Here is a 17,937-nt window from a genome sequence, read left to right as displayed (position 1 = left end):
TCCACTTTTCGCCCGGTTTCCGAGAAAAGCGATGTCAGTCAGTCAGTGGGTGTGTAGCTTTATATAGTATAATAATAGAATAAGCCGAAAGCTATGAAGAAAAAATTATAAAACTAGAGATAATTTTCTTACCAAACCGAAACATTTCAAAATCTTTACAATAAAAATAAATTAATGAGGCTCCCTACAGAAAACCTAATTAATTAGTTCAAATTTCTTGTTTCTCAGGATTTGCAGGCTAACTAACAGCGTCTATAATATTTGCTCAACTGCTAAATATAATTGAAAATATAATCAGAATTTTAAACAAGATATATCGGCTATATGTGGAAATAAACTTTAAATAAATACACATAATATCAACAATTCTGATCAAAGCAGCCAAGCGACAGACTAACCGATAAAACGGATGTTGAGATACATCAACGAAAGAGGTCAATTATCGACCGTCAGTCGTCACTTTTCACCCGGAATAGAATTCATAGTTTGAACTGTGGTTTCATACATCCAAACGGGTATACATATATAGGATATTCGTATAATCTTTTTGAGTTTTTATTTAAACTATTCATATACTACAGATAACATAATACACTACTATTACAGTACCTGACTAGTATGAACTGTCTATTGTGTATTGTACCTACTCCAATCCGTCCAGTTGTTTTGGAGATTAGCGTGTACTGACAAACAGATTTTTTTTTCGACTCGCGTTCTATTACTCTTTTTAGACCCCCTTGAACTGTTATTTTTTTTAAGTATATTCAATGTACAAACAGCTTTTTTACTGTTTTACTGTATAGTATAGATATAAGATTATCATCTAAAACCTCAATTTAAAAATGCCACTTTAATAACAATAATAATTTCACGAGTATGAAAAAGTATTTTAAAATGTTAATTTTATTACTTACAAAGTTTAAAGTTTATTTGATTTAGATTGCAGATTGTGTTTTGTTTAAACAGACGTTTAATAACTTTCCAGTCATAACCGTGCACACTGTTTTAGACACGTCTCATATTTAAATGTAATTGTTTGTGTTATTTTGTTATAGTTTGAAAGTTAATGGACAATTTAATAGCATACTGCCTGTTTGCCCCGACTTCACCCGTGGTACATATATAGCCTATGTCACTCTGTGAAGATGCAGCTTTCTAATCATATAAATTATTCTATATTTCAATAATTCTAATCATAGAATTATTGAAATCGGTCCAGTAGATTTTATGTGTAAACAATATACAACTTATTAAAATATCGGACTTGTAAAATTTTGGACGCCTGTTATGAACTGAAGAAATGTGCGCTTTATTTCGGAAACCATGGGAACGGGATGTATGACGTTAATTTCCCGGTAATATGCGTGCAAATCCAGGCGAAAGTTTGTAAGTATGGATGTTTGTTACTCTTTCACGCAAAAAAAGACTATCGTATGTGTATGAATTTTTTATTCGAATACCACGCGAGTGACGCCGCGGCTCACAGCTAGTAACATATAAGCGGTTCCCTTGGCGCAGGTTCGTGTGCGGCGTGTGGGTGCGGCACGGCGGCACGCCCGTGGTGCGCGCGAGCGGCCGCGAGCTGTCCTACGTGCTGCTCGCCGGCATCCTCATGTGCTACCTCGTCACCTTCGCGCTCGTCTTCCGCCCCACCGACCTGCTCTGCTCCATACAGCGGTCGGTACTACGCACACACACAAGCTTTGCATACACTAAACATTAAACTACACGCACACGTACAGCATACACTACACCCTAGAATACACGAACACACTCACACACACACACAACTGTTACTGTACTGCGCACTAGCCCCCTACATACCTGGCTCTTGTACTGTATGTATACATATAATACACTGCTCTCGGCATATTTAACCATCGAAGAATATAGACATTTAAAATCAATAATTACAGCTATGAAACGAGCTATGAAAATTTATGCTTTGTCACAGGCTTACTGGCATATAAATATAACATGTCAAAGAAAACAGAAAAAAAAACTTATTTTAGACTTCAAAATTACGATGTCATTTAACTAACAAGTAATAATTCTCGTGACTTACGTTCAAGTCAGTTTTATATGATGATGACCCAGCCAATTCCTGTTTTATTTAAAATCTCAACTCTACATTTAAAACTTTTCTATAACGAACTTCCACTGAAACTCTCTAACGCAAGAACTCCAATTGGAGCATGACGCCAATGCAAAAAAAAAAAAAAAATAACGAACATTTTTTACTGTAACATGAATAGTCTTTACAATTCTCTTTATTCAAGTCGGCCTTTATACAAGTCTGAGTGAATGAATCGTTATTATATTCCTCAGTGAACGTCTGACATAATACAATTTAATGACAAGGTTCGAGCTGAATAGTGGGGGCTAATTAGGCTTTAGTTTCCATTATACTTTGCGTGAAGGCGACTTAAACCGTCTTCGGTGAAAGAAAAGAAATAATAAGACCTTTTATTGGCGTGTAAGAGGCGGTATTTGATACCGTGAATATTGTACGGGTTTCATTCGTGTAACCATTGGTTAGCAGTTAAATAAATGTAGGGTGCAAATTTTGTATAGGGAATCTAATAAAACGTGCGAACATAGTCTAGGTTTTAATGGCTAAAATGGTGTGACGTACGTTTTACAATTTGGAGGGAATTTTTACAAAAACAAGTTTGTTTGCTTTACGTGATCAGTTGCAGCACGGGCTTGTGTTTTGTTTATATATCTCGTTTTATTAACATTACTATAGTAAAATACATTTTATTTATTGACGTAACTGTATAAAACTAGCCTATTGAAAGATGGTTAAAATGGTGCGTGCTAATGCGAAACCTACCTGTTTTTATTCATAATATCGTAGGGTAGTTGAGACAATAATGGTGCGTGGTTCGGCGCAGGTTCGGCACGGGGTTCTGCTTCACGGTGGTGTACGCGGCGCTGCTGACGAAGACGAACCGCATCGCGCGCATCTTCCGCGCGAGCCGCCGCTCCGCCAAGCGCCCGCTGCTCATATCGCCCTCCTCGCAGCTCGCCATCTGCGCCGCGCTCGTCTCCGTGCAGGTACACCTCCCCCCCTCCACACACACACACACATACACACACCACACACTGATACAATTACAACACTACTCACGATTCAATTGTTCAACTACTATTGCTAAAAATAACATTGAAATTAAAAATAATTATTAAATCTAAATCGCTTTCATATTGTTGGAAAGAGACCAATGTTAAATGAGATCATATAGGGAGCTGCAGATTTCAAATAAAAGATGAATCATTAAAAACGTGTCACCCACTACAAAATTATAACAATACAAAAATATAGTCGAATTGAGAACCTCCTCTTTCTTTTGAAGTCGGTTAAAAATTGTTGTTGATGTACTAAAGAAAGGCTACTAGGAGTATTTTTGTAGTCTCAATTCAATGTACAGAACTAACTTCCCGTGTTTAGATTATGACGCAAACAAAGTATACATGAATATCAGTTACCCAAAAAAATTACTTAATATCGACTTCCACTACAACCTCTATAATATTTTGTAATTTATACGAAAATTTGGAAGCACACATCAAAAACCCTGAATTTATAAAACTACCTTCCCTGACCGCAAGCGTACGGTTAGGTCATGATTTAAACACCGCTTAAATAACTTCGCGCTAGTCTTGAAAAAGATGCAGAATTTACGCCGTGATAATACTATAACTAACTAGTGAGCTTCGCTGAAATTTCACCTTTGTTCATATAACTCTTGTCTACAATGACGTGTCTGTAATCAAGCCTTATATTTAAAATTCACTTTGATGCTTTGTGCTTAAAATTTTCGCATGAACTTTAGCACTCATAAAATCAAGAAACAAAAGTAAATTTAGTAAAATTTATTATTGATAATACTGGGTTAGAAGATTTTTAAATTTCTATAATTTATAGACAGTTACAAACGAACTACAGTAGGTATTTCCTATGTTTAATTGGCATTACCGTGTACTTATGAAGAGTCACATTCACGCTTAAATGATAGAATCGACTAAATTGTTTCACTTGCTCATAATCCTGGCGGACCTATATGGTCCTATAATAAGACAAACACATAAAATTATTGAATGGTCACCGATCCGTGATAGTTTTAGAATTAAATCTGTCCGTTTAATGTGGACCAAAATCGTGTGTAAAGGAATCCGTTACATACAATACAAGTGAAGCTAAAAAACGCGTATAAAATAAAAAAAAACATATTTAATTGTTAAGGTAAGGTATTTATAAAATAACATGAATCAGTCATTGTATTTACAAACCACACGATTGACAACTAAACCGTTTATAGCTTTCAGTTCTAAATGCGTCAAAAAGGTTTACTTTTTCTTGAGTAAATTAATAAATAAGAGGTTAAGAAGGGACTAAAGTATTTTGAAATATATATGGAAATGAAATTGTTTAAAAAATGCTAAGTAAACAGATTAACAAATCTCTACTGACAGGTTTTGGTTTGGCGCCAATTTCCAACATTGCGGCGTGTTCATAGATTATAATAATTATTTATGACACATTTCGAATATGTTTAGCATAAAGTGATTAATAAATTATTATTGACCATTACTTATCATAATTACAATTCAATAATATCATTCTCCATTTTCTCCAAATATTAGATTTATTTGTACCAATTATTAACAAACAATATACAGATAAAAATAATATACATAGGACTTAGATAAATATTTTTCCTACTACTTTCCATTTTCTTTTTATGTATATAAAACATCAATTGGAGCTAATTACAAATTAGAAAAGATATACAACATAATTTCCAAAGAAAAATACAAGATTACGTTAAATATAGAACAAGACAAGAAAAATACAAGATTATATAGACTTATGCTTAATTCACTGAAATATTGATCTCAGTCTATACAGAATAACTCCTTGTTACAAGATTTTGTTAAAATCTTATAAAGACTATTAAGATTAAAACGAAACAAAACAACCTCTCGAGCGAAGCATTACGGTACTCGCCGTGGTTACTAATCGTTTTCACATCAATCTCGAATCTAAAATAATTAATCATGCTTTGTTTAATTACCGCCGCAAAGGGTGGATCTTTAGGTTAAAACCGCAATTTATAAATTTTTAATGACTCAGCAGTTATAATCAACACTAGGCTACGAATTTCCTCTATGGAGGAAGTATTTAATTTTAAATAATTATTCCGGGCTAGGGTTTTGGTATTAAGTTAATGTAAACAGGAGGCCTTTTAATAGCCAGATTTCTGATTATGATAATGAGATAGATCCGTGCAGGTATTTTGGTTTCAAAGCTTTATTTACAATGTTTTAATTTTATAAAATAAAGGTACGCAAATATTTATATTTAGCACTTTTAATTTCGTTATAACAAACAATTATATATTATATAATAATCACGTTATGTGATGCTTTTTCTGGCAACCATAATTCTACATTATTGCCTAACCAACATAAAAAAATCTTTCAAGGTGACAGCTGTGGAATATTATTTGAACCCATTGCAAGATTTTCTTACTTACTAAACGAATAGCTCGCCAATATAGATGATTTAGGACTGCACAATGTAGCAGTAAATCTAATATCGTATGTTAGATTTATGAAATAGTTAAATTTACGACCATTTGAATGCACACACATATTATATTGTACCTTTTGAAGTTTTATCAATGATGATATTATGTTTAGTAATTCGAGATGAACAGCTTTAAGCATTATGAATAACACAAAAATTAAATAAATGTTTTCTTTTCGACAGTTTTACTGGGGAAATACCTTTTTTTTTTAAAGCGGAGAATCTTACGTAGATACCCACGGCCCCGGGAAAGGAGTCGTGGTTTATGTTGGATTCCTACCGACTAAAGCCCCACTGAGTTCCGTCGAAACGCTTTACTGAATGGGCCACGGGATCTGGTTTAGTATACGTCCGCGTCAACTGGTACCCCCTTTAAAAGGAGAGATTACTGTTGTCGCCGAACCTACTGATGATAATGGGCCTAGGAGAAGTGATCATCATTATAAGATATAAGGATACGTATAGGATGTTGTTGCTGGAATTGATTATCTCATAACCAAAAACAAGAAAAATCTTTCAAAATTACGGAAATAAAATTATTTCTCATATTCACAACACTCCTTTGTAATTCACATTCCCCAGTTAATTTCGTGAAGAGAAATTAAATTTCATTATCACACAGCAATAACCATAACATCAAGGGACGATGATCAATTAAAATTAAGTCCTAATTACATAAAACTTTCGCGCAATGGTAAACGAAGGGAGATTCATGTGTGGAATTTCCATGGAAACCCTAAATTATTTGAGTTGATTACAGGATGAGCTTACGAGGGGCACAATAAACTCGGTTTTTAACGAGTCAAGAGTGATGTTACATCTTTAAATTAGTTTTGTGGTAAAGTTAGTTAGTCGCTAAGGGCGGTTGCCGTTTTATTGCTATAGTTTTATCACGTTTCATAATTACGTTGCTCCATTACTTGTTGGGGGTATGTTATCTACGTGGTTAATGTAAGACCGGGAATGTATCTAGTATATCGATGTTGCTGTATATTTATGGAGTAAATACAACTTCTTTGGGATCAGAAAATAGACCTGAATAATGTGTTTTTAAATCAATTTGCATCATTTTTTTAAGTTTATGTCTGCATTAATTGTAAATAATTAATAGAATGGGTCATAGAATATTGTCGTGTGGTCGCAGGTGCTGATAGTGGTGGTGTGGATGATAGTGGCGCCGGCGCGCGCGATGCACCACCACCCGACGCGCGAGGACAACATGCTGGTGTGCGACTCGTACGTGGACGCGTCCTACATGATCGCCTTCTTCTACCCCATCGTGCTGATCCTCGTGTGCACCGTGTACGCGGTGCTCACCAGGAAGATACCCGAGGCGTTCAATGAGAGCAAGCACATCGGTTAGCCATTGTCTTAAGCTTATCCATAACCATATACATACAGGGACACAGGCTTCCAAAGCCAGCACGTTCTATCGGACTTTTCTTAACTTTGTATCGTTATAATCATTAGCCATATACGTTAAGGGACACGGGCTTCCTATGAAGGTTCAAACGAAAATCCACCGCGCTAGCCGAGTGCAAAGTGGCAGATGTCACATGTCGAAGTTTTGATGCTTGGACGTAATATCATGGACGCAGATGTAATATGTATACATTTGTGATTTAAATGCTCATAAATTCGGTGTGAAAATATTAATTGCATTTAATGACATTAATAACAAAACGGCAACTGAAAATATAACACTGATCGGAACAAATTTTCGCAAAATTGAGTGAATATCACTCAGTACTTACTGGGACACTTTCATTTATTATAATGTAACTGATTAAATTAATTTACTGTGATCATGCTTTATTCTATAATCTCACAATAATTAACAATTCATTTAAGTTAATAAGGAAAGAATAATCTTAAATATATTAAATTTTTCGTATAGCAATATATATCAAAATATATTACACAACTCAGCAGCCACAGCTTAATTTAAATAAAGCACTCGGAGATGTTGTTAATTGCCAAATATTTCATTTTGTAATGAGTCGGGCTATGCTTGCTTTCACTGAATTTCTAATAACCGTCATAATGTGGAAAATCTTAATTTCTAAACTTTTTTATATTAATTGCCCTCTAATTTCAAAATGTTCAAATAAAAATAATTAACATTTTAATTAGACTAATTTGGTGGACCGTGTCCTTGCAGTAGGAATAAATATGGCTGATGACATATAAATATGACATACAAATACCATAATATATATTAATTAAAAAGTAAATAATATACTGTAAATATTGTGCTTAGAACTAAATATGTACTAAGTAATTTTTTTTTAAACAAAGTTACAGACTAACCCCATAATGTGTTCAGGTCCGATTTAGCTTTGTCCACCGGCCTGAATGCACGAGACAATGCTTGAATGTAGATTGTATCCATAGAGAACCATAAAATTACCCTCACTGTATAGCAATGTAGATGATCTGTTTTCAAACGGCTAATAAGGCGATTGTTAACTCACCGAAAACAACAAAAAGACTTAGAGAGATAATGTTTGAAGTGATGGTTTTGATGACTGAGAAAACTTATTTGAAATCGATGTATTCGTTTGCAGTAAAACTCACAATACGAATTATGAATGCATTTGGAATTTACCTTTCTCATCTCCAAAGGGTTTTTTAGAAAATGCTCACGTAATTAAACTTATCAAAGAACAAACAAGCTATATACCTACATCATACACTACTGAAACTGATATTAACTCCAGTCAAATAAAGCCTATTACAAATCCTAATCGTTCAAACACACGCGTCAGCTAATTGTCCCGTCGTCGTCAGCGGAATCAATAATTGAATTTCAATTAGGATTTCTGGCTTGTGTGTTCATCGAACAATGCTATAAGCAAATAACGCAAGGGATTAGCGGTTGGGAGTGCATTGTATGCTTCGTATTCACACTGGGCTATTTGTGTACATGTCAGGAACTCTGTACCTATTGTTGTCTATGTTAGTAGACAGAACGAACACATAAATTTCCAATAAGGTATCAATCCTACTCATTCATTAATGGCAGCATAAATGTTTATGTAATTCTGGTACATTAAGTTATGATGCAGACCTCAGTAAATTATGTATCACAAAATATCAATAACATTGATGAGGTGTATAGATAGATTATTGCCGCTTACGGCAATCTCAAAAAACCTTCAGATCAGAAGGTCAATAGACCTTTGAATGAATATTAAACCATTAGTCAAAAGTAACAATCTCTCAACTCGGAGCCAAAATTAGGTCTACAACAGATTAATTGCATATTAGATAGAGATTTCGCAGCCGGTGTCAAAGACATTAAACATCATTAATCTAAAGTTACAAGCTGAAATGATAAATCCTTTAACGGGACATTCGTACCAGAGATTAAATTTTACTTTTGGTCATTAATCTTGTCAAAAATGTCCCCAATCGGACGAGAAATTGATTTATTCGAGAGCTTAGCACTTTCAATGGGCTAATTTAGCCCGATATGATGTATCGTACTGCGCTCCTTTAATGAATGAACGAATTTTTAAAGGCACATCAAATAATTTATAAACTTCGTTCAACTGCAGTGCTGATCAATTATGATATATTGGTTATTTGATGCTGCACTAAAGAAAAATTCATATTTATGAAATATCTAAAAATCTATGAAGAATTCTTTATTCTAGGAAATCGTTAATCGCGTGTACATCTAAGATAGGATCAGACCTTGTAGACAATTGGTGGACATTGGATAAGCGATACTTGCTGGCGTCTCATGTCGTATTCCACTAGATTTTCCATTGACAATTTCACTAACACCACTAAATCGAAATTTACAAATTATGTCATTTCATGTAGTACTCTAGAAGGAATGACAATAAAAGCAATGTGAATTAAAGCTTCCTACTTAATATCGCGTTCACACCATGCTTCCCCCCTCCCAGGGTTCACGATGTACACGACGTGCGTGATCTGGTTGGCGTTCGTGCCGCTGTACTTCGGCACGGCGAGCCACGTGCCGCTGCGCATCACCAGCATGGCCGTCACCATCTCGCTCAGCGCCAGCGTCACGCTCGTCTGCCTCTTCTCACCCAAGGTGACACGACCCAATTATATATACTCAGTGCATACATAAGTGACTTGTATACTTGTAATGCATGCTTTCTCGCCACTTGTATACTTTTAATATAATATACTTGTTTCTTTTATACTTGCCGTATGTTAAGATGATTTTGTTGTCTATTTACAGAATATCTAAGATGGCACTAGTCTATAATTTCTAGATAATCACACATATGTTTTTTTTTTTTTCAATTTCTAATATTTTTATAATTTAGAGGAAAATAAAATGTTTGCAAAACTTAAACTTTCATCGACAACTTTTAACTTTTAACTGATTGTGTATGTAGCGAAATTAAATTAACTTGAATTCTGTAAAAAACGTAATTTATTAATTAATTATTTCAATACGAATCTACAATAAACAATGATTGTTGGGTATCGGGACGTCTCAGTAAATTTTTTGTGTAATTAAAATTATTTATCGTTTTATTCAGTCTATGGAACATGTTTGTGAATTAGTGTGATTGATAGCTAATGAAATTGTTAGTATTCTTTATTTTTCAAAGTACATACTAAATGTAATATTTCTAAGCTTATCTATAAGTGTTACAATAAATTCGTGCCCCATTCCAGCTGTACATAATCCTGATCCGACCGGAGCGCAACGTGCGGCAGAGCATGATGCCGGTGCGCTTCAGCCGCGCGCCGCCGCGCTCCCCGCTCGCGCCCGACAGTGAGTCCGCCGCACGCACACCCGCGCACACACCGCACACACACACACTCCTCACACAGACACACACAAAGACACACATGCACACGGCACGCACACCACATACCATATAGTTTACACTAATATCGAAAGTCAGCTCTTTCCCTATATTTCACATAACATTTACACACGTAACATTTATATTACTGTGCAGACGAGACACGTACCTCCGTAGAAAAAAAATATGTTACATTCCATTCCATCCATTTTATCGCAATAATCCTTAAAAAGATTGTATAAATTATGAGAATAGATGGAAATGTATTTCGTACACGATTTTATTTAAGAATTCCCGCTGCTGACGCTTGACGAGCCTCGCGTACAGCGTACAAACGTACCTTTGTATTCTATGACTTTGACGATAGCGAATTGTGTTATATATGATTTATCAAACCATAAGATTAGGGTATAATTAAAATGATTACGATAAAATGATTTACCCTCATCCTAGGCAATCAAAATCCCTGCGTCGAAAGCACAGATTGCCTCGAGGGTTAAATGGATTAATCTTTACTGAACACATTTCCGTCCCCTTTTTGGCGAACACCATCCACTCCATCCTCGCGCCCTGGTTTCGTCTCTCTTTTAGTCTTATCTTAAATCATATTACAATACGGTATATTTTCGAAACCAAATTTTCTTCAAATCGATTCAATCGATTAAATAGCGTACGCCTAAACTTGAGATGTGTCTTTCATTGTAAACTATCAGACAGGTGTGACCTAACTGCAGCTATTACATTGGTGCATTTATAATACATATTTATGAAAAATGTATACGATATCTGTCCTTCATACTCGATTTTTTATTGCGAATTACTGTTTACAGAACCGACATGCGCCGACAAAGAAACGCAAACCGAAACGGCCGACATAAACAAACTAACGAACGGACAAACTGTTCAACTGAAAACCGCTGACAAAGAGAAAGAGAGAGAAGATAAGAAGAAAGAGAAGCAAAGCGCCAAGATGGCGAACTGCGAGCGCGACGCGACGAACAAGACGGAGTCTTTATAGCAACGAGCCTCTTCCAAATCTCTTACTGATGTTTATAAAAACAATAATATTAAATTAAGAAAAAAGAGTTGTTCTTGTAGGATACGCGAAAGAAAACCAATAATCGTATAATCGAGTACGTTAAGCGCCTTACTGATAATGTTTCTCTCTCTCTCTCTCTCTTATATCATCCGACAAGGGAGAGAGAGACTGATATAAGCATAGATAAGTAAATTAAGCGTATCTGTATTTTCGTCTCTCACTCTCATATGATACGAAGGAGTGAGAAATTAGTTTATATGTAAGGTGGTAAATATGTAAATATTCAATATGTAAATATAAGCGAAAAGACACATAGTGATTGTAAATAATACTGATAAATGTGTAGATATTGAAGAAATGTATAGCAGGTGAAGCACTGAGCCAGGATGGGGTGGAGATAAGTGTAGATTAGACTAGACTAGAGGTAAGTAAAATGTTAGTATAATAATCTAATTCAAGTGAAATTTTATATAAAAGACTGCATTTATCTAAGTTTCTGAACAAAGATTCAAAAGTGACGAAAAGTACCAAAGGGCAAATGAAAAATTCTCTCTCTTTTAATACAAAACTTCCACAACTATTTATTCCTATTAAGTAGATATATGTTAATTAGATATATTTTTCACCTATTAGATGATATACAGTATCAGAACGCTTTAATATATGCACAAGAATCTATCCGTATCAAGAAATAGCTGCGGTGAACAAGTTTAAAATAAATAATTGTTTATCTCAAAACCTTTCTGTAAACATAGCAAAAGCACTTCAAATAAAATTTAATTTACTCGAATATAGGATTGGATTTAATAGAAATAAACACGTTTAAATGACATTGAGGGGATTATTTTTATCTATAAAGTATTCTTAATTAAAAGTGAATTACCTAAAATTCTATTGAAAACTTTTCTAATTCTTTATATCGTATTCATCACAACAACGAAAACTTAATACCCACCTACATTCTACAGTAGATAAATGGCTGCCGCTTCAAATGCTATAATTGTACTATATATATTTAGAACTATTCATATTCCCCATAAAACATGATAAATATGATTTTATACAAGCGAAAATCACGCATCATGTATGAGAAGAATAGGTGTTTATAAATACTCATGGTATATCTCACAGTAACCTTAATTATTTAAAAGATGTTAACGTTGTTTAATGTAACTATGAAAATTTATATGCTCAAGTAGTGTTACTTTGTAATTATTATTGTTAAATTATTGTAATTATTCCAAATTTTCACCCCATCTTTTGCTTCGCCTGTATATATTTAAAACATATTAAACTGATTATTTATTATTATTAATGTACATAACTACAAAATTTAAGGAAATAAAGTTTGATGTTGCATATCTTCTATATTTCATTTTACCCGAAACGAGTTTCGTCCCTCAATGATTTAACTATTTTTATTATAATGCTTATATATTCGCACTTTAAACATGCACGAGAAATTATCTAAGTATTCCTTATTCATCACTAGCTTTCGACCCGCGGCTTCAAAGAAAATTCTAGAGAAAATGACAATGAGTCTTCATAGCCTCCTAACTATCATCAGACAGAAAAATCGTACTATGAAATCGCATCACCGCGACTTGCAAGAGAAATAAACAAAATACACTAACACGCTTTTACATCTCTATATAATATATAAATATATTATATGAAAATCAATTACTGTTCGGTAGTCTCGCTAACACTTGGAATGGCTGGAGAATGGAATTATTTTAGTATTGATACATTCATGATAATCCAGGGAAGGTTAAAAGGGTATGATAAAAAATATCAGTGTACCTTATATTAACTAATTAAGTTATTTCTAAAATTTTTATCAAGATAACGAAGAATCACCAACGACTTTATATCCGTTTATCATTATTTACATTGCATCCTTTATACGCTCTACCCAAAAAAGATTCATATCTTAATCCCCATTTTGTTGGGTTGCATGATTTTGCAATTTGTTACTCATTTCGTAAGCCCGAGTCTCGATTTTCCCGTAAAACGAAAACCTTGTCTCATTCTATACAATGTTCATCATCATTTCTTTAACCGAAACATCAAACACTCGGTACACCTCCATACTGCATTATCTTCAAACAATGGCGGGAGGTACCTTTGATCATAAAGGATGTCATTAATCTACGAGTTTATGGACACAGCTTAATTCTGAATTCTGCTTCATTGATTCCACGACTAACACATAAAATGTTTTGTTCTATGGTATAAGACATTCCGAATATATATTACCATATTTATTTCTTATTTGGATGAGAGCTTAATATAAAATTACTTCCTAAAGTAATCTGTAATAGCATATTAACTTATCTCTAATAAACCCTCATCCTTCTATGCCATCCTGCTATATCATATGATTTTATGATGCTAGACTACATACATGTGTAGTGCGTGTTAATAAAATGTGTGACAGAGAAGACAAACCCCGGTTTCACATTTGTAACGAAAATGTATTTGCAACCTGTTCTCTGGGGGCGGTAACGAGTATTACATAATATTTATGATTTTAGGTATGTCTGCTTGTTATTAAACTTATGGTATCAGCAAAATACATTGTTATTTTAATAACTGTGAAGCATCTGTTCATGGAAATTATCTCAATTAAAAATCCATTTAACGAATGAATTTTAGCGTCAGGCTCCATTTTAAGTATTAATAAAGCTCGAGTGTTTTGTTCAGAAAATGTGAAGGAAACAAAAGCTGCGTCCATACATAAAGGGCCTATGGGCTATGAAATTGATTAATGATCCTCAACCCGTGCTTGTAGGCGGTATAATATACTGTCAGCCATTATTTTGCGATAAATAATGTATATTATAGCGTACACTTCTCTTTGATCATTTTCAAGCGATTTCATCAGTGATTTTGTACCATGTAAATAATTATGATTTTTATAAAAATCAAACAAATTAATACGAATGGGCATTAGTAGGTAGTAGCCCAGATAACATTATACTATACTAGGTAGTAGTAAATGTTTATCACTAGCCGCTCGTCCTGGCTCCGCCTGAGCTCCGCCGATTTAGCAGTTTCAGAGTTATTTAGTTCAAACAAACGGAAACACACAATCAACTTTTCTCTTTACATAGATAGAATGATTACTAGAAATTACTTTAAATAGAATGAATACCAGAATACCAGAGAATTATTGTCACGGAATAAAATGATAGAAATTTTAGGTACCTACATAACAGTTTTCAGGTAATCACAGTATTTAATATAATTCATGTAATTTTAATTTATGTTTAAATCTGTTAAATCAACATTGATCTGAAAAGAGAACCTCGTTAGAAAAGGAAATATTATATGCTAGTCACAGAGTAAGTAACATACTAGTGTTTCAGCTAGGTATTATTTTTAGACTTTATTCATCATTGAAAGCTATTTCATCCCATTTAAATGGTATCATTCGGATAAAACGTTTTTTTTATGGAAGTATTATAATTTTTATAAGCATTGATAACTAATAAATAGGTACTATACAAATAGGTACACTTATTTACTCTTTGGTATATTTTAGAACGTATTTTTATTATGTCAGTGTCAAGAATTGTTTATAGAAATTAGTCGTCAAATGTCAAACTCACAACTCTTGTGGATGAAAACGGAGCTTAAAACACGTACAAAATAAAATTGTTAGAACATAGCCGATTGTAAGTGAATAATGGAAGAACCCATCGATAGCATTAGGCAAAATAATCGAAGTTTACTTAAACTTAATAGACGAACACATAGAGATGAAATCAGTGATATAAGACGTTCTTTTGGGAGTTGGTATGTTTCCCCCCTACAGATGGTTCATACATTATTAACAGCTTTTTTTCATTATATATAAATAATTCATAGATGAATAATGAATATAAATTTACAGCTCATCGACGCATAATACCGCAGAAATTATTGACAAATTAAAAACTAAATCAGCTATTTCTGCACGAGAATTAAATCAACTCAAAAATGCTATAATGGAGGACCCCTCAAACATTGAGCGATTACTCAATGTACATGGAGCTTTAAGAGGCATAGTCAGAGAATTAACAGGTATATAAATAGGGTCGTAGCTACAGATGTATCAGCCATATAAATGAAACGAAGCTCCAAAGCTAATAAACCAGATGTCTGCATCCTAAAAGCGTAGCTTTACTATAGTACAATACTCAGGTCTAGGCACCAGTGATCACTTTTTGATCACGAGGCGGGATTCTCACTTGCATATTTGCTGAACGGGGTGGTAAAGCCTGACTTCTCGTCCACCCATGATCCTTATATCGGTTGAAATCCCTCTGTGTGATATTTTTATTTCTATTCTTAAAAAATACACTCATATGAACACTATTCTTGTGAGACTGCCCACGAATATTGATGTAGGACTCCCATGAGGCACGATTACTTAATTATTAGTAAATTTTTTCCTCTTATGGAGTACTAAGACTAAGATCACACAACTGTATGCTGTTATTAATGTTATATTTTGTTACGTTTCATACTACACTTACGATAACAATTCAAATCCCCTTTCTGATGTACAGCAATCAATTAATAAATGCCACTATATTTACAACATCAATCATCCAATACTTAGGGTCTTTTTATAAGGCCTATATTCAACCCTTAACTTTAGTGTTTCCAAGATAGATATTAATAATAGGTAGTCTTATTAATGAATTTCAAATATTCCAGGTGTTGATATAAAGAAGCAATGTGCTGCAGCTGGATGTTGCTGCAATCTTGCGATGGGAGACAGCAAGGCTTGCTTGACCATTGCCAAAGCTACTGGTACATATTTGCTTGCTGCTGTTGACAATCTTGCTACTGAACTTGCTGTAAATATTTTGATTATTTTATTCTTAATATCCCCGATTTTTAGGAGCAATAGTCCAATTATATCATTGACTTACAAACAAACTCTCGAAATATAATTTTTTTCTCACTTATCCTTTTAATACTAATATCCTACTAATATTATAAAGGCGAAAGTTTGTAAAGATGTGTGTGTTTGTTGCTCTTTCATCCAAAAACTACTGACCCGATTGCAATGAAATTTGGTACGTAGACAGCTGGACAACTGGAATAACATATAGACAAATTTTTATCTCGATATTCCTATGGGATACGGACTTACGCGGGTGAAACCGCGGGGCGCAGCTAGTCCTACTATCCTACTAATATTATAAATGCGAAAGTTTGTAAGGATGTGTGTGTTTGTTGCTCTTTCACGCAAAAACTACTGAACCGATTGCAATGAAATTTGGTACATAGACAGCTGGACAGTTGGAATAACATATAGGCAACTTTTTATCCCGATATTCCTACAGGATACGCGGGTGAAACCGCGGGGCGCAGCTAGTATATTATAAATGCAAAAGTGCGTTTGTTCTTCTTACACATCATAATAGAAAAAGTTTATGATGTGATTTTGGTGTCTGGAGATTTATCACCCACAATTTAATAGGGAATATCCAATCAACCAAAATTAAGCAATGTTTAGGATTGTGAATGCCTACTTTAAACCCATTTGATATTCCAGGTTACATGCATATGGACGCTAGGTAACCTAGCCGCTTCAGGCACCAAAGCATGTGATGTCCTCACATCTCAAGGCGCTCTCTCCAAGTTGACTGAACCGCATGCAAATGAGGAGGTACAAGACGCGTGTTGGTATGCTCTTAAGCATTTTGCTTATCAAATGGGAGATGGCTTGAAGTAAGTAGTGATAAAATTTTAATTATTTTTTAGGATTGAATTTATTATAATATATCATACGGTATGATTATGATATACCTTACGATTTTTATAAATTTTTTACCATTAGTATTTTTCTATCCTGGTCATGAAAATTTATCAAAAGAATAGCAATAGATTTTAGTTTAAATAAAGAATAATGTAAAATTTTTTGATCAGGGATTTTAAGTGATTTTGTAATTCAGTGTTACGAGATAACACACTTGACTAAATAAACCCACACTTCCAAATGGTTCATAAGAACCTGCATTACAAAATCTAATAATTTTTTCTAGAGTGGTGTACCTTCAAAAAATATTACAGTCACTGGCAAAGTCGCATATCACATTGGAAGCTTCGCAACTGCTGTTCGTTCTATCCTGTCATACTGACTTCCCCAGCGTAATCACAGAAGATTTAATTAAAAATCTATTAGAAACATTCACTAAAAGTTTAGAAAATCATATATTTTGTAAGCAAACTGAAACATGTTGTGATTTTGTGTATATCTGTCGGACTTTGGCCAATACAAATGATTTTGTGTACAATTTAATATTAAATGTTATTGTTTCTAATAATATGAGTGATGTTTTAAGAAAAGTGTTAAGTATTGACAATAAAATAGTGAATGAATCCTTACTCTGGTTGCTAGGCAATATCTATAAGAGTTGTGGTGGAAATGAGTTCTTTAATTTTTTAATAAGCTGATGGTGGATAATAAATAAATTTTATGTCATTGCACTTTTTAATTT

The 17,937-nt window shown here is 33.9% G+C and overlaps 2 protein-coding genes across 2 annotated transcripts in view; both read left to right on the top strand.

Annotated features, from left to right (window-relative positions):
* Positions 1–12,089, top strand: part of LOC119830877 (metabotropic glutamate receptor 2-like) — a 146,729-nt gene extending 134,640 nt beyond the window's left edge. The window contains exons 15-20 of the mRNA XM_038354054.1: positions 1,519–1,677; positions 2,898–3,060; positions 6,741–6,954; positions 9,514–9,665; positions 10,265–10,364; positions 11,229–12,089. Of these exons, the coding sequence (XP_038209982.1) occupies positions 1,519–1,677; positions 2,898–3,060; positions 6,741–6,954; positions 9,514–9,665; positions 10,265–10,364; positions 11,229–11,416 (976 nt within the window). The 3' untranslated portion in view covers positions 11,417–12,089. The remainder of the gene's footprint in view (positions 1–1,518; positions 1,678–2,897; positions 3,061–6,740; positions 6,955–9,513; positions 9,666–10,264; positions 10,365–11,228) is intronic.
* A 2,949-nt stretch (positions 12,090–15,038) lies between these two features.
* Positions 15,039–17,919, top strand: LOC119830738. Its single transcript, XM_038353860.1, has 5 exons — positions 15,039–15,238; positions 15,336–15,505; positions 16,145–16,287; positions 16,992–17,167; positions 17,482–17,919. Exons 1-5 carry the CDS (start codon positions 15,129–15,131, stop codon positions 17,891–17,893), a joined length of 1,011 nt encoding a protein of 336 aa, XP_038209788.1. The 5' UTR covers positions 15,039–15,128; the 3' UTR covers positions 17,894–17,919.
* Positions 17,920–17,937: the final 18 nt, after the last annotated feature.

Source organism: Zerene cesonia, chromosome 12 (assembly GCF_012273895.1).
Source record: "Zerene cesonia ecotype Mississippi chromosome 12, Zerene_cesonia_1.1, whole genome shotgun sequence".
Classification (NCBI taxonomy): Eukaryota; Metazoa; Arthropoda; class Insecta; order Lepidoptera; family Pieridae; genus Zerene; species Zerene cesonia.
The sequence above is the reverse complement of the archived record's forward strand: the minus strand, read 5'-3'. Positions and strand labels throughout refer to the sequence as shown.

Bases quoted from the DNA above. Each gene is read 5' to 3' on its own strand.
- LOC119830738 (XM_038353860.1), top strand. From the start codon at position 15,129: ATGGAAGAACCCATCGATAGCATTAGGCAAAATAATCGAAGTTTACTT. The intron at 15,506-16,144 runs GTATATAAATAG...CAAATATTCCAG, and splicing joins CATAGTCAGAGAATTAACAG to GTGTTGATATAAAGAAGCAA. The intron at 17,168-17,481 runs GTAAGTAGTGAT...AATTTTTTCTAG, and splicing joins CAAATGGGAGATGGCTTGAA to AGTGGTGTACCTTCAAAAAA.